The sequence below is a fragment of the Salvelinus namaycush genome, chromosome 29 (assembly GCF_016432855.1).
Source record: "Salvelinus namaycush isolate Seneca chromosome 29, SaNama_1.0, whole genome shotgun sequence".
In the NCBI taxonomy this organism is placed as follows: domain Eukaryota; kingdom Metazoa; phylum Chordata; class Actinopteri; order Salmoniformes; family Salmonidae; genus Salvelinus; species Salvelinus namaycush.
Genome location: NC_052335.1, coordinates 32,581,303 through 32,604,840, shown reverse-complemented (window position 1 = coordinate 32,604,840; position 23,538 = coordinate 32,581,303). Strand labels below are relative to the sequence as shown.

General features: G+C 46.3%; 1 protein-coding gene across 4 annotated transcripts in view; it reads right to left on the bottom strand.

Annotated features, from left to right (window-relative positions):
• The window catches only part of LOC120024025 (MAP/microtubule affinity-regulating kinase 3-like), a 100,611-nt gene that overhangs the window by 27,030 nt on the left and 50,043 nt on the right, over nucleotides 1-23,538 (bottom strand). For 2 of the 4 annotated variants that reach the window (XM_038968108.1, XM_038968110.1), the window contains exons 5-9: nucleotides 14,701-14,766; nucleotides 12,708-12,778; nucleotides 11,185-11,241; nucleotides 5,315-5,551; nucleotides 1,086-1,226 (exon numbers count right to left, since the gene is read on the bottom strand). In XM_038968108.1, the coding sequence (XP_038824036.1) occupies nucleotides 1,086-1,226; nucleotides 5,315-5,551; nucleotides 11,185-11,241; nucleotides 12,708-12,778; nucleotides 14,701-14,766 (572 nt within the window). The remainder of the gene's footprint in view (nucleotides 1-1,085; nucleotides 1,227-5,314; nucleotides 5,552-11,184; nucleotides 11,242-12,707; nucleotides 12,779-14,700; nucleotides 14,767-23,538) is intronic. The other 2 variants (XM_038968109.1, XM_038968111.1) reach the window with 1 other exon arrangement.

Here is a 23,538-nt window from a genome sequence, read left to right as displayed (position 1 = left end):
ACCCCTGCACATGGACTCAGTACTGGTACCCTGTGTATATAGACAAGTTATCGTTCGTTATTCATTGTGTATTTATTCCTCTACATTGTTGAGAAGGGCCCGTCAGTAAGCATTTCACTGTTAGTCTATACCTGTTGTTTACCAAGCATTTGAATTTTTTGTTGTTGATTTGATTAGATCAATGTACACAAAAGCACACACAAAGAATGCTGTGTGTTTCTGTGTATGTGTGTGTGTGTGTGTGCGCGCGCGAGTATAAGTGCATGTGCATCTAGCAGAGGGAAATCTACTTTAGCAGTTGGAAGAGGTGTGTGTGTGTGTGTGTGTGTGTGTGTGTGTGTGTGTGTGTGTGTGTGTGTGTGTGTGTGTGTGTGTGTGTGTGTGTGTGTGCGCGCATCAGTGTGTGCATGTTTGCATGCGCGTGTGTGACCACATTCAGGTGCGGTTTTCAAACCCTGCATGCCATGCATCTCCACACAGGTAGAATCCAGGCAGGAGTGACGTAAAGGAGAAAGGAGTCTGTGTGAGAGGGGTGGACGTAAAGGAGGAAGATGTCTGTGTGAGAGGGGTGGACGTAAAGGAGGAAGATGTCTGTGTGAGAGGGGTGGACGTAAAGGAGAAAGGAGTCTGTGTGAGAGGGGTGGACGTAAAGGAGGAAGATGTCTGTGTGAGAGGGGTGGACGTAAAGGAGGAAGATGTCTGTGTGAGAGGGGTGGACGTAAAGGAGGAAGATGTCTGTGTGAGAGGGGTGGACGTAAAGGAGAAAGGAGTCTGTGTGAGAGGGGTGGACGTAAAGGAGGAAGATGTCTGTGTGAGAGGGGTGGACGTAAAGGAGGAAGATGTCTGTGTGAGAGGGGTGGACGTAAAGGAGGAAGATGTCTGTGTGAGAGGGGTGGACGTAAAGGAGGAAGGAGTCTGTGTGAGAGGGGTGGACGTAAAGGAGGAAGATGTCTGTGTGAGAGGGGTGGACGTAAAGGAGGAAGGAGTCTGTGTGAGAGGGGTGGACGTAAAGGAGGAAGGAGTCTGTGTTAGAGGGGTGGATGGCGAGTAGGGGGAAAAAAGTAATAAGCGTAAGACATATTTACATTTTGGCCTTCCTCCCTCACCTCAAGTGTACCGCGCTTGGCTGGGTTGAGCACCAGGAAACGCTTGAGGAGGTTTTCACAGTCAGTGGACATGTAGAAAGGGATACGGTATTTACCCCTTAAAACACGTTCTCTCAGCTCCTATAGGGGGAGATAGAGAGGAGAGGTTAGAGGTAGGGTCAGGGGTTAAGGGTCAGGGGTTAGGGTCAGTTGCTGGACATGCAAAAGGGAATAAGGTATCCCCCCCAATTAATCAGCTACCCCAAAACACGCTCTCACACCCTCAGATGCAGGAAAGACTGTGCAATGAGGTATTGAATGTTTCACTGTCTGTCACCTTGATTTCTACAATTTGTCTCTCGACCTGTGTGCACCTACATTGTAAACTTTCATTCATAGGCTATGTTGTAGGAACCTCATGATGGGTATAGAGAAACTTTGAGTATCATGTAGTAACCTAAACCTATTGAAGTTACATTGAACTGGGTTAATGGAATATGAATTACAGTCATCCAATATCCCAGGGATCATCAACTAAGATTCAGCAGCGGGACCATTTTTTCTTGAGCGGATGGTCGGGGAGCCAGATCATCATTACAAATAATTTGTAGACTGCAAATTGACCGCAAAGAGCCCAAACAGATATGTTTGACTAAAACACAATCGTTCCAAACCTTGCTTATATTTCTATACAATAGGTGCCTCTCTATCGTGCATGGGAACACTTGGGAACACATTTCTTCAATTAAAATCACTTGGAGCTGATTTTCTGGTGTTTTTACAGTCTTATGGCCAACAACGCCACAAGTTGGGAGCCCTGCAATATACAGTTGGGGAGCCCTGCAATATACAGTTGGGGAGCCCTGCAATATACAGTTGGGGAGCCCTGCAATATACAGATGGGGAGCCCTGCAATATACAGTTGGGAGCCCTGCAATATACAGTTGGGAGCCCTGCAATATACAGTTGGGGAGCCCTGCAATATACAGTTGGGGAGCCCTGCAATATACAGTTGGGGAGCCCTGCAATATACAGTTGGGGAGCCCTGCAATATACAGTTGGGGAGCCCTGCAATATACAGTTGGGAAGCCCTGCAATATACAGTTGGGAGCCCTGCAATATACAGTTGGGGAGCCCTGCAATATACAGTTGGGAGCCCTGCAATATACAGTTGGGAGCCCTGCAATATACAGTTGGGGAGCCCTGCAATATACAGTTGGGGAGCCCTGCAATATACAGTTGGGGAGCCCTGCAATATACAGTTGGGAGCCCTGCAATATACAGTTGGGAGCCCTGCAATATACAGTTGGGAGCCCTGCAATATACAGTTGGGGAGCCCTGCAATATACAGTTGGGGAGCCCTGCAATATACAGTTGGGGAGCCCTGCAATATACAGTTGGGGAGCCCTGCAATATACAGTTGGGGAGCCCTGCAATATACAGTTGGGGAGCCCTGCAATATACAGTTGGGGAGCCCTGCAATATACAGTTGGGGAGCCCTGCAATATACAGTTGGGGAGCCCTGCAATATACAGTTGGGGAGCCCTGCAATATACAGATGGGGAGCCCTGCAATATACAGTTGGGAGCCCTGCAATATACAGTTGGGAGCCCTGCAATATACAGTTGGGAGCCCTGCAATATACAGTTGGGGAGCCCTGCAATATGCTGCAACAGAAGTAAAGGAAATGGATCAACTGACTGCATCCAATCAAAACGTGTCTTTGGCATTTAACCCCATAAGGCCAAGCTCATAAAAACATGTGTCCTCCCTAATCTTGAATGGCACAAACCGCCACTGACAAAGACAGACCCTGCGTCCCAATTCTCTACCTTTCTCCCAAAGTGTGTAAGCATGCCCTCTTCCCCGTGCAGTAAGCATGCCCTCTTCCCCGTGCAGTAAGCATGCCCTCTTCCCCGTGCAGTAAGCATGCCCTCTTCCCCGTGCAGTAAGCATGCCCTCTTCCCCGTGCAGTAAGCATGCCCTCTTCCCCGTGCAGTAAGCATGCCCTCTTCCCCGTGCAGTAAGCATGCCCTCTTCCCCGTGCAGTAAGCATGCCCTCTTCCCCGTGCAGTAAGCATGCCCTCTTCCCCGTGCAGTAAGCATGCCCTCTTCCCTGTGCAGTAAGCATGGTAAGCATGCCCTCTTCCCTGTGCAGTAAGCATGGTAAGCATGCCCTCTTCCCCGTGCAGTAAGCATGGTAAGCATGCCCTCTTCCCCGTGCAGTAAGCATGGTAAGCATGCCCTCTTCCCCGTGCAGTAAGCATGGTAAGCATGCCCTCTTCCCCATGCAGTAAGCATGGTAAGCATGCCCTCTTCCCCGTGCAGTAAGCATGCCCTCTTCCCTGTGCAGTAAGCATGGTAAGCATGCCCTCTTCCCTGTGCAGTAAGCATGGTAAGCATGCCCTCTTCCCCGTGCAGTAAGCATGCCCTCTTCCCCGTACAGTAAGCATGGTAAGCATGCCCTCTTCCCCGTACAGTAAGCATGGTAAGCATGCCCTCTTCCCCGTACAGTAAGCATGGTAAGCATGCCCTCTTCCCCGTGCAGTAAGCATGCCCTCTTCCCTGTGCAGTAAGCATGGTAAGCATGCCCTCTTCCCTGTGCAGTAAGCATGGTAAGCATGCCCTCTTCCCCGTGCAGTAAGCATGCCCTCTTCCCCGTACAGTAAGCATGGTAAGCATGCCCTCTTCCCCGTACAGTAAGCATGGTAAGCATGCCCTCTTCCCCATGCAGTAAGCATGCCCTCTTCCCTGTGCAGTAAGCTTGGTAAGCATGCCCTCTTCCCCGTGCAGTAAGCATGGTAAGCATGCCCTCTTCCCCGTGCAGTAAGCATGGTAAGCATGCCCTCTTCCCCATGCAGTAAGCATGCCCTCTTCCCCGTACAGTAAGCATGGTAAGCATGCCCTCTTCCCCGTACAGTAAGCATGGTAAGCATGCCCTCTTCCCCGTACAGTAAGCATGCCCTCTTCCCTGTGCAGTAAGCTTGGTAAGCATGCCCTCTTCCCCGTGCAGTAAGCATGGTAAGCATGCCCTCTTCCCCGTGCAGTAAGCATGCCCTCTTCCCCATGCAGTAAGCATGCCCTCTTCCCCATGCAGTAAGCATGCCCTCTTCCCCATGCAGTAAGCATGGTAAGCATGCCCTCTTCCCCATGCAGTAAGCATGGTAAGCATGCCCTCTTCCCCATGCAGTAAGCATGCCCTCTTCCCTGTGCAGTAAGCATGGTAAGCATGCCCTCTTTCCCGTGCAGTAAGCATGGTAAGCATGCCCTCTTCCCCGTGCAGTAAGCATGCCCTCTTCCCCATGCAGTAAGCAGGGTAAGCATGCCCTCTTCCCTGTGCAGTAAGCATGGTAAGCATGCCCTCTTCCCTGTGCAGTAAGCATGGTAAGCATGCCCTCTTCCCTGTGCAGTAAGCATGGTAAGCATGCCCTCTTCCCTGTGCAGTAAGCATGGTAAGCATGCCCTCTTCCCCGTGCAGTAAGCATGGTAAGCATGCACTCTTCCCCGTGCAGTAAGCATGGTAAGCATGCCCTCTTCCCCGTGCAGTAAGCATGCCCTCTTCCCCATGCAGTAAGCATGGTAAGCATGCCCTCTTCCCCGTGCAGTAAGCATGCCCTCTTCCCCGTGCAGTAAGCATGCCCTCTTCCCCGTGCAGTAAGCATGCCCTCTTCCCCGTGCAGTAAGCATGCCCTCTTCCCCGTGCAGTAAGCATGCCCTCTTCCCCGTGCAGTAAGCATGCCCTCTTCCCCGTGCAGTAAGCATGCCCTCTTCCCCGTGCAGTAAGCATGCCCTCTTCCCCGTGCAGTAAGCATGCCCTCTTCCCCGTGCAGTAAGCATGCCCTCTTCCCCGTGCAGTAAGCATGCCCTCTTCCCCGTGCAGTAAGCATGCCCTCTTCCCCGTGCAGTAAGCATGCCCTCTTCCCCGTGCAGTAAGCATGCCCTCTTCCCCTTGCAGTAAGCATGCCCTCTTCCCCGTGCAGTAAGCATGCCCTCTTCCCCATGCAGTAAGCATGCCCTCTTCCCCGTGCAGTAAGCATGCCCTCTTCCCCGTGCAGTAAGCATGCCCTCTTCCCCATGCAGTAAGCATGGTAAAGCAGTGGCTAGATGGAGTTAGTCCCATTCTTACAACACTGCTTTCCTTGCACATTTATGACAGAAGGGTAGAAAGAATTGGGACATAGAGTGGAGGCCAGGGTTAAAAGTTAATACACTCACACATATACACACACCTTGAGGTTCTGACCGTCGAAGGGCAGCGACCCTGACACCAGCGTGTACAGGATGACCCCCAGGCTCCAGACGTCCACCTCTGGTCCGTCGTACTTCTTCCCCTGGAACAGCTCTGGGGCGGCGTAGGGAGGAGAGCCGCAGAACGTGTCCAGCTTACTGCCCATGACGAACTCATTACTAAAGCCGAAGTCGGCAATCTTGATGTTCATGTCGGCGTCCAGGAGTAAGTTCTCAGCCTGGTTGGGGGGGGGTGAGTAGGGGTGGAAGTGGGTGTGTTTGTGTGTGGCATGTATTCAGTGATGTGAAACATTGTTGTCATTTTCAAATTAAAGAAAGGGGATGTAGATGTGTGGATGTTACACTGGAACTAGTGAACTATAAGTGGGGTGTGTGTGGGGACATCATTCATTGTGACACAAAATGTACTATGTATGAGATTGCTAATAGTGAAGTAAACATTGAACATTTACACCGGCAGTAACGTTGTCAGACTCCCTTATTAAATAACGTTAGAGTCCTGAATACTGCAGATAGAACTAGAATGAATAGAGCTATCAGGGGAAAGAGAGAGATACGAAGAGAGGAGAGAGATGGGGAAGAGCGGAGGAAGACAAAGCGAATGAGGTGCAGAGGATGAGAATGAGAGCAAGATGCCAACTCCGTGCCCCACACGTAGCATCAGACATCTTTCTTTCTTCCTTCCTGTTTCCACCACTCTCTCCATCTCCCTGTTTCTCTATCCATCTCTTTCTGTTCCTCCCTCCCACTTTCTCTCCCTCTCTCTATTACTCACCCTCTCTCTCTTGTGCATAATGTAGGATGTCTCATGGTGGAAACAGAGCATGTAATGCCCTGTAGACTACTACACTGTGTCACAAAGCACACATCTCTGGGGGATGGTAACACAACATCCCATGAGACCCCTGCTAGAGGAGTAGGAGGTGATTATGAACAGTGTTTCTCCCAGGGCTGTGGAGGAGTGTGTGTGTGTGTGTGTGTGTGTGTGTGTGTGCCAGGGTACGTGTGTGTGTGCAGGTGTAGGATCTTAATTTGATCACCCTGTTGCAGGACAACTTTCCTGCCTGCAATGCAGGATATGTAAAACTTGCAGTGTATTTGACACTGGAACCACTGGGCCTCAAAGGTCCCCCCCTCATTCTGACTGCAAAAAAAAAATCTACTTAAAAAAAATATATATATAAACAGTTGAAGTCGGACGTTTACATACACCTTAGCCAAACACATTGAAACATAGTTTATCACAATTCCAGACATTGAAGCCTCTTAAAAATGCCCTGTCTTAGGTCAGTTAGGATCACCACTTCATTTTAAGAATGTGAAATGTCAGAATAATAGTAGAGAGAATGATTTGTTTCAGCTTTTATTTCTTTCATCACATTCCCAGTGGGTCAGAAGTTCACACACACTCAATTAGTATTTGGTAGCATTGCCTTTAAATTGTTTAACTTGGGTCAAACGTTTCAGGTAGCCTTCCACAAGCTTCCCACAATAAGTTGGGTGAATTTTGGCCCATTCCCCCTGACAGAGCTGGTGTAACTGAGTCAGGTTTCTAGGCCTCCTTGCTTGTACACGCTTCTTCAGTTCTGCCCACAAATGTTCTATAGGACTGAGGTCAGGGCTTTGTGATGGCCACTCCAATACCTTGACTTTGTTGTCCTTAAGCCATTTTGCCACAACTTTGGTAGTATGCTAGGGGTCATTGTCCATTTGGAAGACCCATTTGCGACCAAGCTTTAACTTCCTGACTGATGTCTGGAGATGTTGATTCAATATATTCACATAATTTTCCATCTATTTTGTTAAGTGCACCAGTCCCTCCTGCAGCAAAGCACCCCCACAACATGATGCTGCCACCCCCGTGCCTCACGGTTGTGATGGTGTTCTTTGGCTTGCAAGCCTCCCCCTTTTTACGCCAAACATAACGATGGTCATTATGACCAAACAGTTATATTTTTGTTTCATCAGACCAGAGGACATTTCTCCAGAAAGTACGATCTTTGTCCACATGTGCAGTTGCAAACCGTAGTCTGGCTTTTTTATGGCGGTTTTGGAGCAGTGGCTTCTTCCTTGCTGAGCGGCTTTTCAGGTTATGTCAATATAGGACTCTTTTTACAGTGGATATAGATACTTTTGTACCGGTTTCCTCCAGCATCTTCACAAGGTTCTTTGCTCTTGTTCTGGGATTGATTTGCACTTTTCGCACCAAAGTACGTTGATCTCTAGGAGACAGAATGCGTCTCCTTCCTGAGCAGTATGACGGCTGCGTGGTCCCTTGGTGTTTATACTTGTGTACTATTGTTTGTACAGATGAACGTGGTACCTTCGGGAGTTTGGAAATTGCTCCCAAGGATGAACCAGACTTGTGGAGGTCTACAATTTTTTTTCTGAGGTCTGGGTTGATTTCTTTTGATTTTCCCATGATGTCAACCAGAGGCACTGAGTGTGAAGGTAGGCCTTGAAATACATCCACAGGTACACCTCCAATTGACTCAAATGATGTCAATTAGCCTATCAGAAGCTTCAAAAGCCATGACATAATTTTCCATGTTTAAAGGCACAGTCAACTTAGTGTATGTTAACTTCTGACCCACTGGAATTGATACAGTGAATTATAAGTGAAATCATCTGTCTGTAAACAATTGTTGGAAAAATTACGTGTGTCATGCACAAAGTAGATGTCCTAACCGACTTGCCAAAACTATAGTTTGTTAACAAGAAATCTGTGTAGTGGTTTAAAAACGAGTTTTAATGACTCCAATCTAAGTGTATGTAAACTTCCGACTTCAAACAGCTTCTGTTCACAATGACGAAATAAAACAGTCAGTCAGTCAGCCAGACGCACGGTCAGTCAGTCAGCCTGCCAGACGCACGGTCGGCCAGCCTGCCAGACGCACGGTCGGCCAGCCAGCCAGACGCACGGTCGGCCAGCCAGCCAGACGCACGGTCGGCCAGCCAGCCAGACGCACGGTCGGCCAGCCAGCCAGACGCACGGTCGGCCAGCCAGCCAGACGCACGGTCGGCCAGCCAGCCAGACGCACGGTCGGCCAGCCAGCCAGACGCACGGTCGGCCAGCCAGCCAGACGCACGGTCGGCCAGCCAGCCAGACGCACGGTCGGCCAGCCAGCCAGACGCACGGTCGGCCAGCCAGCCAGACGCACGGTCGGTCAGCCAGCCAGACGCACGGTCGGTCAGTCAGCCAGACGCACGGTCGGTCAGTCAGCCAGACGCACGGTCGGTCAGTCAGCCAGACGCACGGTCGGTCAGTCAGCCAGACGCACGGTCGGTCAGCCTGCCAGACGCACGGTCGGTCAGCCTGCCAGACGCACGGTCGGTCAGCCTGCCAGACGCACGGTCGGTCAGCCTGCCAGACGCACGGTCGGTCAGCCTGCCAGACGCACGGTCGGTCAGCCTGCCAGACGCACGGTCGGTCAGCCTGCCAGACGCACGGTCAGCCAGTCAGACGCACGGTCAGCCAGTCAGACGCACGGTCAGCCAGTCAGACGCACGGTCAGTCAGTCAGCCAGACGCACGGTCAGTCAGTCAGCCAGACGCACGGTCAGTCAGCCAGCCAGACGCACGGTCAGTCAGCCAGCCAGACGCACGGTCAGTCAGCCAGCCAGACGCACGGTCAGTCAGCCAGCCAGACGCACGGTCAGTCAGCCAGCCAGACGCACGGTCAGTCAGCCAGCCAGACGCACGGTCAGTCAGCCTGCCAGACGCACGGTCAGCCAGCCTGCCAGACGCACGGTCAGCCAGCCTGCCAGACGCACGGTCAGCCAGCCTGCCAGACGCACGGTCAGCCAGCCTGCCAGACGCACGGTCAGCCAGCCTGCCAGACGCACGGTCAGCCAGCCTGCCAGACGCACGGTCAGCCAGCCTGCCAGACGCACGGTCAGCCAGCCTGCCAGACGCACGGTCAGCCAGCCTGCCAGACGCACGGTCAGCCAGCCTGCCAGACGCACGGTCAGTCAGCTAGACGCACAGTCAGTCAGCTAGATGCACAGTCAGCTAGATGCACACCTCCCGAGTGGTGCAGTGGTCTAAGGCACTGCATCAGTGCTAGCTGTGCCACTAGAGATCCTGGTTCGAATCCAGGCTCTGCCGCAGCCAGCCGCGACCGGGAGACCCATGGGGGGGCGCACAATTGGCCCAGCGTCGTTAGGGGAGGGTTTGGCCGGCAGGGATGTTCTTGTCCCATCGCACTCTAGCAACTCCTGTGGCGGGCCAGGCGCATGCACGCTGACACGGTCACCAGGTATACAGTGTTTCCTCCGACACATTGGTGTGGCTGGCTTCTGGGTTAAGTGGGCATTGTGTCAAGAAGCAGTGCAGCTTGGTTGGGTCGTGTTTCGGAGGACGCACGGCTCTCGACCTTCGCCTCTCCTGAGTCCGTACGGGAGTTTCAGCGATGAGACAAGACTGTAACTACCAATTGGATACCAGGAAATTGGGGAGAAAAAAGAGGTACATTTTTTTTCTTCTTTTAAATAAGAAAAAGTTACACGGTCAGTTGATGAAAACATCAGAGCTTCAAGTGTGCTTCATAAATAGTGAAAATCAGCACAAAAGCAATAATGCATTAATAATGAATATTAAATGCCGATATGACAGCATTAAACAACAATAAATGACTGTCAGCTTGTGCTTACATGGTGTGCATCTAAACGCAGTGGCATCAGTTGGAGCATGTCCATGTCACATAAACAATGAAAGCTGGTGAGAGCGTTACTCATGTTGTTTTCTGCTTGAGATGTGGGGCCTGCTGTCTCAGTGATGACATTCTGTGCTGATAATCGGTGTAGCATTGTTCACAAGCTTGTTCTTCCCAAATGTTATCGTCCCTACCGCTCTCCTGTCTCACCGTTTCATTTGGTGTTGGCGCGGGCAGCTGCTCAGTGCACACCGTTATGGCTTTTTAGGTGTAGTTTCAGGCCGAGAGCTCAGAATCACAAGAATAAACGTGATCCATTTCTTCCTCCGCAATCGGAGTGGTTTTCATTCAGATCTTGTCGCAGCGCTAACGCAGAATGTGCATCCCGTTCGTCTTGGTTTTAATACCATTGTACATGACGTACGCTCTCACTGTGTTCTCCAAGTAGGCCAAAGTAGACTGATAAGACTGCTTGGATTCGGTGGACTGATATAGGGTACTTACCATTTGGAGATTAGAATTAGAAAAGATCACAATATACTGTATTAATTTATTTAATCTATTGTTGTATCTGTGAAATTAGTTTCAGTTACAGTTTAGGTTCAGTTTCGAGGCAGTTTTCGGGGTGATTCTAAACTGGGAACCGCACCTTCAACTGTGAGGAGAAGGAAGGGAAACCCTATTTTATAAGGGCATGTAATTTTTCCCCCTGGAAAACCATTTAAAAAAATGACATGCCCTGCTAAAACTCGCTATGACACCAGGTCTGTATGTGATATTATGATTGTAACAACAACAACAGTGTGTTAAATAGACTTATTTAGGATAAGTCTGGAGTGAGAGGGGCATGACTTTCAAAATGTAATTAATGAGCCGTCCAAATGACGACTGATTTAATGGTTCTAGTGTGAAGAAGTCTTCTGAAGTTTGTAATTTCTTGATTTTCCCTTAAGAAAATGTTATCAGTCCTTACAAAACATGTCCATTAATTATAATCCACATAACTCAAATGTCCTGTTGCTGCTGGATCATTGTCCTGCTGATGACGTTTAGAATGTCTTCTTCAAGGGACAACTACAAACTGGCTCAAATTAAGATCCTACATCTGTATGTGTGTGTATGTGTGTGTGTGTGTGTGTGTGTGTGTGTGTGTGTGTGTGTGTGTGTGTGTGTGTGTGTACATAAAGCTTTAATTACCTTCAGGTCTCTGTGTACGATGTGTTTCTGATGGCAGTACTGTACAGCTGACACAATCTGGAAAGGAATGGACAAAAACCATACAATTACAAGTTAGAACATATTATTAGACAGTTGTACCATGACGTTTTAGAAGGTCTTCAAGGGACAACTACAGACACGGCAGCCCTTGACATTTCAGAGTTTGACACTTGGCAGAGGAGCTTGGGAATCAGAAAGGGTGTGTGGGTGTGTGTGTGTGTGTGTGTGTGTGTGTGTGTGTGTGTGTGTGGACGATTAACAACATCCAACCGCAGCACCTACACCTCTCAGAACTCCATTGATTGGACAACAGGGACGTGCTTGGGGCTAGAACAGTGTGTGTGTGTGTGTGTGTGTGTGTGTGTGTGTGTGTGTGTGTGTGTGTGTGTCAGATCTGGTGGATTTCCCATCTAGGTAAGCAGGGGCTGATTGGAACAGAATTAGCTATTTACTGATTACAGTCAATAACATACATGGATTGTTATGGTTGTAGTTATAAAGTAACTATCTAAATGGGGTAATACATTTTTGCAGTCTCCTAATGGGGTAATACATGTTTGCAGTCTCCTAATGGGGTAATACATGTTTGCAGTCTCCTAATGGGGTAATACATGTTTGCAGTCTCCTAATGGGGTAATACATGTTTGCAGTCTCCTAATGGGGTAATACATGTTTGCAGTCTCCTAATGGGGTAATACATGTTTGCAGTCTCCTAATGGGGTAATACATGTTTGCAGTCTCCTAATGGGGTAATACATGTTTGCAGTCTCCTAATGGGGTAATACATGTTTGCAGTCTCCTAATGGGGTAATACATGTTTGCAGTCTCCTAATGGGGTAATACATGTTTGCAGTCTCCTAATGGGGTAATACATGTTTGCAGTCTCCTAATGGGGTAATACATGTTTGCAGTCTCCTAATGGGGTAATACATGTTTGCAGTCTCCTAATGGGGTAATACATTTTTGCAGTCTCCTAATGGGGTAATACATTTTTGCAGTCTCCTAATTCTTTGTTTTGGTGACAGTCATTTTTGCCTCGTTCTCAATTAATAATAGGCCTAGTGGTCAATGTGAAGTTATAACCTCACCTTCCTTATGCAAATATCCTCTATTTAGTATCATAGTTAGTTGGAAACACTGACCAATGAGCTCTACGTTTGACAGTGTTAGTTGGAAACACTGACCAATGAGCTCTACGTTTGACAGTGTTAGTTGGAAACACTGACCAATGAGCTCTACGTTTGCTGCCTTCTCTGTTGTTGATAATGCAGCTCTCGTCCACTGGCAGAACTTATGTAGGCTATATAGGTCTTAGGGTAGTGTTGGCCAAGCGAATTGGTTTTTCCTCGCAGGGCTCAGTCCTGCCAAGTTGGTTGGCTTGAAAGTCTGTATGTGTGTGTGTGTGTGTGTCTGTGACACCCAGCCAGGGTGTCTTTGAACATGGTGTGTCTTAGTGTGTGTATGCGTGCGTGCGTGGGGCTGAATCCAGTCCACTGCGGTACCTGTCTAAATTTAGCCCTGGCCTCCTTCTCCTTCATCCTCCCATGTGCTACGAGGTAGTCAAAGACCTCCCCTGGAAGGAAAAAGGGGGAAGGGGGGTGAGAGGGAGGAGAGATAGAGGTGGATAGGGAGAGAGAGGAGAGAGAGAGAGAGAGAGAGAGAGAGAGCGAGAGAGAGAGCGAGAGAGAGAGCGAGAGAGAGAGAGAGAGAGAGAGAGAGGGGGAGAAAGAGAGGGAGAAAGAGAGAGAGAGAGGGGGGAGAGAGGGAGAGAGAGAGGAAGGAAGGATGGAGAGGGACAGAGAGAAAGAGGGGGAGAGAGAGGGAGAGATAGAGAGTTTAAGTTAAACTTTGACTGAATGGAGCCAAAACTTCCTCTCAGTCCTCCAAATTAAATGTAAAGTCATAAGTCTGAAAGCATAAATTGCTAGTTAGGCAGCCTCATTTGTCCTAGGTAAGGCAATATTATGCGTTATTATAAAGTACTATATAAATAGCAGGAGGCAGACCAAACCTCCTCCTGGAGAGCTACTGGTTATGCTGGCTTTTGCTCCAGCCCTGCCCTCTGATTCTACTAAACAGGCTACTCATCAGGACCTTGAGTGCCTGAAGCAGGTGCGTTAGCACAAGATAGCACCGGGTAGCTCTTCAAGAGGAGGGTGGCATACTACAGCGGTAGAATCAGGATGATAATACTTGCATTTAATATTCATGGGCTTTTCATGCATTATGCTCAAAGCATATTATAAATATTATAGTGTACTATGTACTACACTATTTACCCTGCCTCATATTACTAGGTAACTTACCTCCACTGGCATATTACTAAGTAACTTACCTCCACTGGCATATTACTAAGGAACTTACCTCCACTGGCATATTACTAAGTAACTTACCTCCACTGGCATATTACTAAGGAACTTACCTCCACTGGCATATTACTAAGTAACTTACCTCCACTGGCATATTACTAAGGAACTTACCTCCACTGCCATATTACTAAGGAACTTACCTCCACTGGCATATTGCTAATTAACTTACCTCCACTGACATATTACTAAGGAACTTACCTCCACTGGCATATTACTAAGGAACTTACCTCCACTGGCATATTGCTAATTAACTTACCTCCACTGGCATATTACTAAGTAACTTGCCCCCACTGACATATTACTAAGGAACTTACCTCCACTGCCATATTACTAAGGAACTTACCTCCACTGGCATATTACTAAGTAACTTACCTCCACTGACATATTACTAAGGAACTTACCTCCACTGGCATATTGCTAATTAACTTACCTCCACTGACATATTACTAAGGAACTTACCTCCACTGGCATATTACTAAGTAACTTACCTCCACTGACATATTACTAAGTAACTTACCTCCACTGGCATATTACTAAGTAACTTACCTCCACTGGCATATTACTAAGTAACTTACCTCCACTGACATATTACTAAGTAACTTGCCCCCACTGACATATTACTAAGTAACTTACCTCCACTGGCATATTACTAAGTAACTTACCTCCACTGACATATTACTAAGTAACTTACCTCCACTGACATATTACTAAGTAACTTACCTCCACTGGCATATTACTAAGTAACTTACCTCCACTGACATATTACTAAGTAACTTACCTCCACTGACATATTACTAAGTAACTTACCTCCACTGGCATATTACTAGGTAACTTACCTCCACTGGCATATTACTAAGTAACTTACCTCCACTGGCATATTACTAAGTAACTTACCTCCACTGGCATATTACTAAGTAACTTACCACCACTGGCATATTACTAAGTAACTTACCACCACTGGCATATTACTAAGTAACTTACCTCCACTGACATATTACTAAGTAACTTACCTCCACTGGCATATTACTAAGTAACTTACCACCACTGGCATATAACTAAGTAACTTACTTCCACTGGCATATTACTAAGTAACTTACCTCCACTGGCATATTACTAAGTAACTTACCACCACTGGCATATTCCATCACTAGGTAGAGAGTCTTCTCAGTCTCTATCACCTCAAACAGTTTCACTGTGGAAGGAGCGAGAGAGAGGAAGAGAGAGAGGGAGAGAGCGGGAGAGAGAGAGAGGGAGAGAGAGGCGGAGAAAGAAAAGGGAAGAGAGGGAGAGAGAGAGGGAGAGAGAGGCGGAGAAAGGGAGAGAGGCAAAGAGAGAAAGAGTAAGAGAGAGGTTATTTAACTTTTGTTTATTATCTATTTCACTTGCTTTGGCAATGTAAATATACAGTATGTTTTCTATGCCAATGAATTGAATTGATATTAGCCAGGTTGCCTCAGGACAGTATAGATGCAGTAACGCTGGCTGTTCTGTTCCCAGGATGCAGTCACATGAGACAGACGGACAGGCCTGAGGGCCAGAGACAGACAGACAGGCCTGAGGGCCAGAGACAGACAGACAAGCAGGCAGACAGAGACAGACATACAGATAGACAGAGACAGACAGACATATAGACAGAGACAGACAGACATATAGACAGAGACAGACAGACAGAGACAGACAGAGACAGACAGACAGACAGTCTACCATAGCAGCTCACTGCAACTGCTGCTGCAGCCTCGAGCCCACAATCACCACCTGAGCAGATAACTCAGCTTGTGTGTATGTGTGTGTGTGTGTATGCGTGTGTGTGTATGCGTGTGTGTGTGTGTGTATGAGTGTGCGTGCGTGCATGTGTGACTAGACACAAAGCACTAGGCTGAAGGAATGTAACTGTGAAATCAAAGCCTACAGTTAGGTGGAAAAGCCCCGTATTAGCAGGCTAAATCTCGCTTTCTGAATCACTGTCTGTTTCACTGTCTGTCTGTGGGTGTGTTCCAGAACACACTCATTTAGCAGGATAAGGATAGCTGAGGATAGCTGGTACCTGAGACAATAAAAACTTCTGTGGACATTGTTAAGATCTGTACAGATTTGATGTACAGTGTCTGTTTACACTCATTCCGACTCTTTCTTAACTGATCAGTAAGCCCTTGATTGGGCAAAACAGGAGTGTTCGAGCTGGGACAGAAAACAACAACACTGCACTCCCTGAGTTTCCACACCAAGGATAGAAACCTTGCTATATTACACTATTGAAAATTCAATTTGGCCTGAAATTCACCTTGCTACTCTTAGCAAATGTTGGCATCATCTGAACGTTGTATCCATCTGCCTGCTTAAAATGTTGCTTTGGGCTACTTTGCATCCCACCGAAGAAATTGTCTAGGTGAGAAACGCTGCAGATTCTTTTTAAACATATGTTGTAGGGCCCTATAAAATCCGTATTGCGAAGAACGCGGACGGAATCAAGGAATCCAAACATTAAAACGGAACTCAACAATATTCAAAAATGTATCGAAATTAGTAGGAAATCAACTAAATCTATTGAACTTAGTTGAAAATGCATTAATTTGCCCAAGTGAGACATGAACATGAAGTGAGACATGCATTTTGTTCATGCCATAAGACATGAACACAATGTATCAGTGATCTGTATTTTTATGCAACTGACAGGAATTCCCCTGTCTGTGTGCATGTCTATACTTTGTGTAGCCGTTAGCGATGATGCTAACGATATCCTTTTTTTCCCACTATTAACCTTCTCAATTAAAATGTTAACTTCAAAGTAGCCTGACAGAATGATTTCATCCTTATTTGAATCAATCCAGTGGCCATTTCTTTTGCAAACTCCGCCTTAACCAAACAACGGTCTCTTCCTGGTGAGCGCTTGCATTAAAAGGGTAACTGCACCCAAAAATCGAATTTTCTTACATTTTCCCGGACATCAAAAATGGTCTGCTGATGTGGTTTAAACATTGTTGTGGACTTAAAACATCGAATTTTGTTGTTTTGTTTTCCCCCCCCATTTTTTCCAAATGTGATTTTGAGTGGGAAAACCTGAAACCTTGAAAAACAAAATGGAGGAAACAGAATTTGGGGGAAAAAATGGAATCAGGGAAAAAAAATCTAACTGATTTTAGAGGTTTCATGTTGATGCAGCCACATGCTGTTCTGAAATGAGACCGTAGCCAACTAATCCCACAGTCTCTCTCCCCCTCAGTCTTCTTCAGTCTGACTCCCTCTATTCTCTCGCTCTTTCCCTGTCTCCCTCCATCTTGCACTCCTTCAGTCGGTCTCCATCAGTCTCTCTCTTCATCACCCTCCCTATCTCCCTCCTTCTGCACTGACCTACCTGGGTTTTGGGAGCGAGGGAGTGAGAAAGTGGGTCAGCAGAAGAGGAAGTTGGGCATGAAAAGCACCAAAAAAAAAAGGGAAACAGTCTCTTCCCCCAGGCCTAACCAGACAATCGCCAACCATGTGCCGTAAAATTTAGACCACCCAAAAGCTACACTTCGGAATTAAGGAAGCCAAACAGCAGTACAAAGTCAGGCTGGAGCAACAGTTCTCCAGCAACGACTGCTGCTGCCTGCTCGACTGCTCGTCTGAAATTACTAAAAACAAATGACTGCTCGTCTGTCTGAAAAGGACTAAAACAAATAACGAACTACAAACCAAAAGCTCCCCCGATGTCAGACGACCCCTCACTGCTGAATAAAGTAAACCAGTTTTACTGCAGCTTTGACTCACAAACTCCCCTCCATCACCAGGACAATACCCCACACCCCTCCCTTCCTCTCTAGGCACCTCTCTCCTCTATCCATCTGCCATCCCAGGAAGCCCCCACCCCTGGTCATCACAGAGCAAGAGGTCAACAGACTCTTTAGGAAACAGAACACCAGGAAGGCTGCTGCCTCGGACAAGGTCTCTCCAGCCACACTTAAGCACTGCACTGACCAACTCTCTCATGTTTCCATGAAAATATTCAACCAATCACTAGAGTAATGCACTGTTCAAATCAAATCAAATTGTATTTGTCACATGCGGCCAAATTCACCTTACAGTGAAATGCTTACTGACAAGCCCTTAACCAACAATGCAGTTTTAAGAAACGGTTCCTGACTCTTTAAAATCCTCCATCATTGTTCTAGTCCTGAAAAAAAGGTGTCCTGCTTGAACGACTACCTCAACCCACTGCAGTTCGCCTACAGAGTTGACGCTGTCAACGTGGTCCTACACTGTATCCTCAAACACCTTGATAACTCAACTAATGTGTAAAGACATTATTCTTCACGTCTGTGCGCATGAGTGTACCATTTTAAGTCCTTAGTGATGTGGACACAGAGGAAATTTAAGCTCTAGACCGACTCCACTGCAGCCCCATCAATGTGGATGGTAGCGTGCTTGCCACCCGTTTCTTGTATTCCACGATCAGCTCCTTGGTCTTGCTGACGTTGAGGGAGGTTGTTGTTCCGGCACCACACTGCAAGGTCACTGACCTCCTCCCTGTAGGCTGTCTCCTCGATGCCAGTGATCAGGCCCATCACCGTTGTGTCGTCAGCAAACTTGATGATGGTGTTGGAGTAATGCGTGGCCACGCAGTCATGGGTGAACAGGAAGTACAGGAGGGAAATAATCACATACCCCTGTCGGGCCCCCATGTTGAGGGTGGGCATGGCAGAGGTGATGTTGCCTACCCTCACCACCTGGGGTCGGCCCGTCAGAAAGTCCAGCATACAGTTGCAGAGGGAGGTGTTCAGTCCCAGGGTGCTAAGTTTGGTGACGAGCTTGGAGGGGATAATGGTGTTGAACGCTGAGCTGTAGTCAACGAACAGCATTCTCACATAGGTATTGCTCTTATCTAGGTGGGTAAGGGCCACATGAAGTGCAATTTAGATTGCGTCGTATGCGGTATGCAAATTGGTGTGGGTCTAGGGTTTCTGGGATGATAGAGTTGATGTGTGCCATAACCAGCATTTCAAAGGACTTTATAATTACAGATGTGTGTGCTACAGGGTGGTATTCATTGTGTCCTGAAGCCTTGGGAACAGGAATGATGGTGGTCATCTTAAAACAGGGGGATTACAGACCGGGACAAGGAGAGGTTGAAAATGACGGTGAATATGCCTGCCAGCTGTTCTGCGCATGCTCTAAAAATGCGCCCTGGAATACAGTCGGTCCCCGTGGTCTTGCGGGTGTTGACATGATTAAAGACCTTACGTCGGCACCCAGACTGTTCTCACACCCGGAATTCACACCCGACCTTCACACCCATTCCATGTTGTTGTTGTCGAAGCGTGCATAAAAGTTTGTCTGGTAGAGAGGCATCATTGGGCAGATCACTGGGTCTTCCTTTGTAATCTGTAATGGACTATAGCCCCTGCCACATGTGCGGTGTGCATCTGAGGCTGTGTAATATGATTCCACCTTATTCCTATATTGTCCTTTTGCTAGTTTCTTGACTGCATGTTCGTAAAAGGACTTCTTGTATTTGTTCCTGTCCTTAGCCGTAGCCTCAGGGTTGCCTGCGATAGCCTCGTGAGAGGTAGTCCTGTCCTTCAGTTTAGCGACAAACTCTGTGTTAATCCATGGCTTTTTGATTTGGGAAGCTTATCGACTCACGCAGACACAGTCGCCAGTTGTTTCCTCTGACACATTGGTGCGGATGGCTTCCGGGTTAAGCGAGCAGTGTGTCACGACCCTGCGGCTTGGCAGCGTCGTGTTTCATGGGACGCATGGCTCTCGACCTTCGCCTCTCCCGAGTCCGTACGGGAGTTGCAGCGATGGGACAAGACTAACTACCAATGGGATATCACGAAATTGGGGAGAAAAAGGGGTAAAAGTAATTTAAAAAATAAAAGTGAAATAAAAAATGATAGCGGATGCATTGTGAAATTCAAGTAAAAACGCCATCTTTTGTCGAGTGGTGACATTCTCATTCCCAACTTTTTTAATCCATTGGTAGGAATTCCCCCCTTATTGTCCCAGACTGTTCTCATTCTCTCGCTTCCTCTCGCTTACACACACACACACACTGTGTCTGTCGTGTGTGTTGTGGTGTCTGTGCGTGTTGTGTGTGTATTGTGTGGTGTTGTTGTGGTGGTGGGGCACATGAGAGGGGGAGCAGAGGGGACCTGCTAGATGATCGCCAGGGCTTAATGACACACACACAAAGAGTGACACAAACAGGCTTTTGTACCCCCAGGAAGAAGGTCGCTGTGTGTGTGTCTGTGTGAGAGAGAGAGAGAGACAGGAAATGGGAACACTGGAAAAATAAAGGGGGATTTCCGACCCAGGGATTAGAATAAAGTTGGGGGATGGGGGTGTCACCACTCAGGAGAGGAATTCCCAAACATGGGACAAGGGAGAAGGGGAAGAGAACTTAGGAAAGGACGGCAGCTGCCATTTCTACTGGTAATGAGTCCATTCATTCAAGAGATGAAAGAAATTCCTAATTGAAAGTGAAGGGACCATTTCCACGTTGTTAAAATATGCTAGAAAAGTGTAAAACTGGAGACGTAAACAATCTGGAAGAAACTCGTGAACATTGGGAGGCATAAAACCGTCATATGTTCATGTATGTTGTTTTTCCTATCTGCACTCCTGCCTACATAATTGCCCATTGACCTTATGGGATACTTTGTTTTTATATATTGAATTAAAAAACATTTTAAGAGAGTAAGTTTAAAATGTTAATTGTTTTGCCCTATAGTAAACTAAGTAGTTGGTTAGCTACTGTAGCTACATTTATTTACATTTCACTAAGTTAGTTTGCTAGCTAGCTGGAGTAATTCAACTAAGTTAGCTTGCCAGCTAGCTAGATTCATTCAACTAAGTTAGCTTGCAGGGCTAGCTAGCTACAGTTATTTGCATGTATTCACATACTTAAATGTGAATAACTCGAACTAACTAGATTACCAAGCTAATATAAATGTGAATAACTCTGGCTAGTTAGTCCTGCAAGCTAACTAAGTGCAAATTAATAGCTAGAGTTATTCACATTTATATTAGCTTGCTAAGCTAGTTAGCTAAAGTTATTCACATTTAAGTAAGCTTCCTAATATGCTTGGATGGTATCCAGATTGTCAATCCTTCATACTGACCTTGTGCCATACCGGGATATTCGGTAATACCAGCATTAAACACACAGGGCGCTCTTCAAATCCCACTGATAGCATTGCTAACCTTTGGATTACATAGTAAAAAGTACAGGTAACATCCCATAGAGAATTCTAACTAAATGCTAACGAGCACATTTAACATTTTATACAGACTCCGACCTAAACTATACGTGTAACTAAAAAACGCTACTCACAGTTTGCTGCATGCACAAAACAAATATTAAACACCAAGGGTCTTGATCCAGGAGCGAATTCTCTGCTGTTACGAAACGAATGTTTGATTTTGGATGAAGCTAACCACTTAACTACCTACTAACTTAGCAAACCAAAATTCACAACTGCATAGCAATTAGCACATTTTAGACAGTTAACTTAATAGTTATAAGATATCTAGCTGGCAAACATTTAGTTGTGAATTCCATACTGTAACTAGATCACCTGGCGCATGCTGCACAACAGCGAGTGACTCACAAGGCTCCGGTCTCTCGTGCTTGTAAACAAACACCACGTGACTGGGGACCATCGGTAAATGGCATAATGAAAAATTATGTGACAGGTAAAATGCAGAATGCAATCTTTATCTCATAACGTATTGCACAAGTTTACTGCAGGTTTTTACTTAAGAAGTAGCTACAAATAAATTTAAAAAACGTAAAGAAATTGTTTCAACGGTATTGAAAAACTATCCTGTGGTTTTTCCAAATACCCCGGTATACTGTATTCAGCCCAAGCCTACTTGATTGCTAGCTAACTTGCATAATGTTGTTCATGCCTCCAAAAATTATGAAGTGCCTGCTTTGTGTTTACATTTTCAGTTTGTGCCAATATTTGATTGAATTCATATCCCGAATATGACCAAATTGAAATCAACTCTCTCAGTCCCTCTTTTGGCGGCTTCCCAATCCCACACACACCAAGCCCTGCCCCCTGTCACTCAAACATGCAGTTCCTTGTGCCCGAGATTCACTCTGCATGCATTGACCAAACACAGCATGCAGTCAACAGATTGTTCCAAACAAGGACACAGCTTTCCACTTTGATTCTTAATATAAATCCAAGTTTTCTATATTATACTATTTGTTTGTGTAACTTTCTCTCTGCAAACGCTAGTTAATGTTTATTTGCTTAAATCACTTAAATATTAGAGCCAGGCCTGTATTTGAGCCAGGCCTCTATTTCCTTTATGATCACAGCTTTTGCTCATTTGCTTGGTAATTGTTTAATTCCAGCATTTTAATCAATTTCTTCATTCCCTGCACTAATTTGTTACCATTTACACACAGCGTCACGTTTCCTGTCTTAGTATCCCTCTATAAATGTAAAAAAAAAAATGTTTAATTAATAATTATTCTCCTCTTTGACTGTGCATTTACAGCAGATCTTACTTTCGCCACTAGAGAGAGACCATCTGATTTCTAAGGTTCTGTAGAGGGGTGTGAGAAAACGAGTATTTTAACGGATATGGACAATTTTCTGAATATGACAAGTATTTTTTGTCATTATCTGTGATAAGAAAAAAAGCAATTTTCAGCTGCCAGCACTCATCTCTCTTTCACTCGAACAGAGTGAAGCACTGTGTGCTCCAAACAACTATTGGCTAGTTCTTCTGTCTGTTAAGAAATGGGGCGGGGTAAATTGGGTGAACCTGCTACATTGATTGTAATGGAAAAAGCCGCTCTCCATCTGCTCTCATTTCCCCAGACAGACACACGGCTCTGTTTCTTTCACTCATCTCAGGGCACACCTTTCCCCTTTTCCAAACATTGTGTATGAATCAGAAATCAATGTTGTTCCAGCCATTTAATTCATGTCTACTTTGCTGAGGCCATATGGTGTTTTAGTCTGTCTACTTTGCTGAGGCCATATGGTGTTTTAGTCTGTCTACTTTGCTGAGGCCATATGGTTGTTTTAGTCTGTCTACTTTGCTGAGGCCATATGGTTGTTTTAGTCTGTCTACTTTGCTGAGGCCATATGGTTGTTTTAGTCTGTCTACTTTGCTGAGGCCATATGGTTGTTTTAGTCTGTCTACTTTGCTGAGGCCATATGGTTGTTTTAGTCTGTCTACTTTGCTGAGGCCATATGGTTGTTTTAGTCTGTCTACTTTGCTGAGGCCATATGGTTGTTTTAGTCTGTCTACTTTGCTGAGGCCATATGGTGTTTTAGTCTGTCTACTTTGCTGAGGCCATATGGTTGTTTTAGTCTGTCTACTTGGCGTTGTTTAGTAGCCCTACTTTGTCTGTCCGTATAATTATTCCATTGCTGACGTCTGTCGTTATGTTGTGATCCATGCCCATGCATTTCTCTCTGCCAGGCATGTTTACTGAGTGACAGATCATTAAAAAATAAAATGACAAATGTAAATAGTTTACTTTGATTGTACAAACACTGTGGCATAACTGTCGTGAGAGAAAAGCTTTGCTCCTCTCGAAAGTGAAACAATAGATGGGACAAGTGAATTAGTCTACCTTCATCTAAATCTGTCTGGAGTAAAGGCAGGCAGTAGTAGCCAGCCATGCATTAGGCTATTTATTAGACTATTTTGTTCATTATTGAATAGGACTAAGTAAGTAAATCATGTGCATTTTCATCTGCCAGGGTCATTTAACAATGTGTGTGAATGAGTGAAGGAACATAATGATGCACTCTGAGTGACAGCTCAGTAATGAAGGAACATAACGATGAGCTCTGAGTGACAGCTCAGCAATGAAGGAACATAACAATGAGCTCTGAGTGACAGCCCAGTAATGAAGGAACATAACGATGAGCTCTGATTGACAGCTCAGCAATGAAGGAACATAACAATGAGCTCTGAGTGACAGCCCAGTAATGAAGGAACATAACGATGA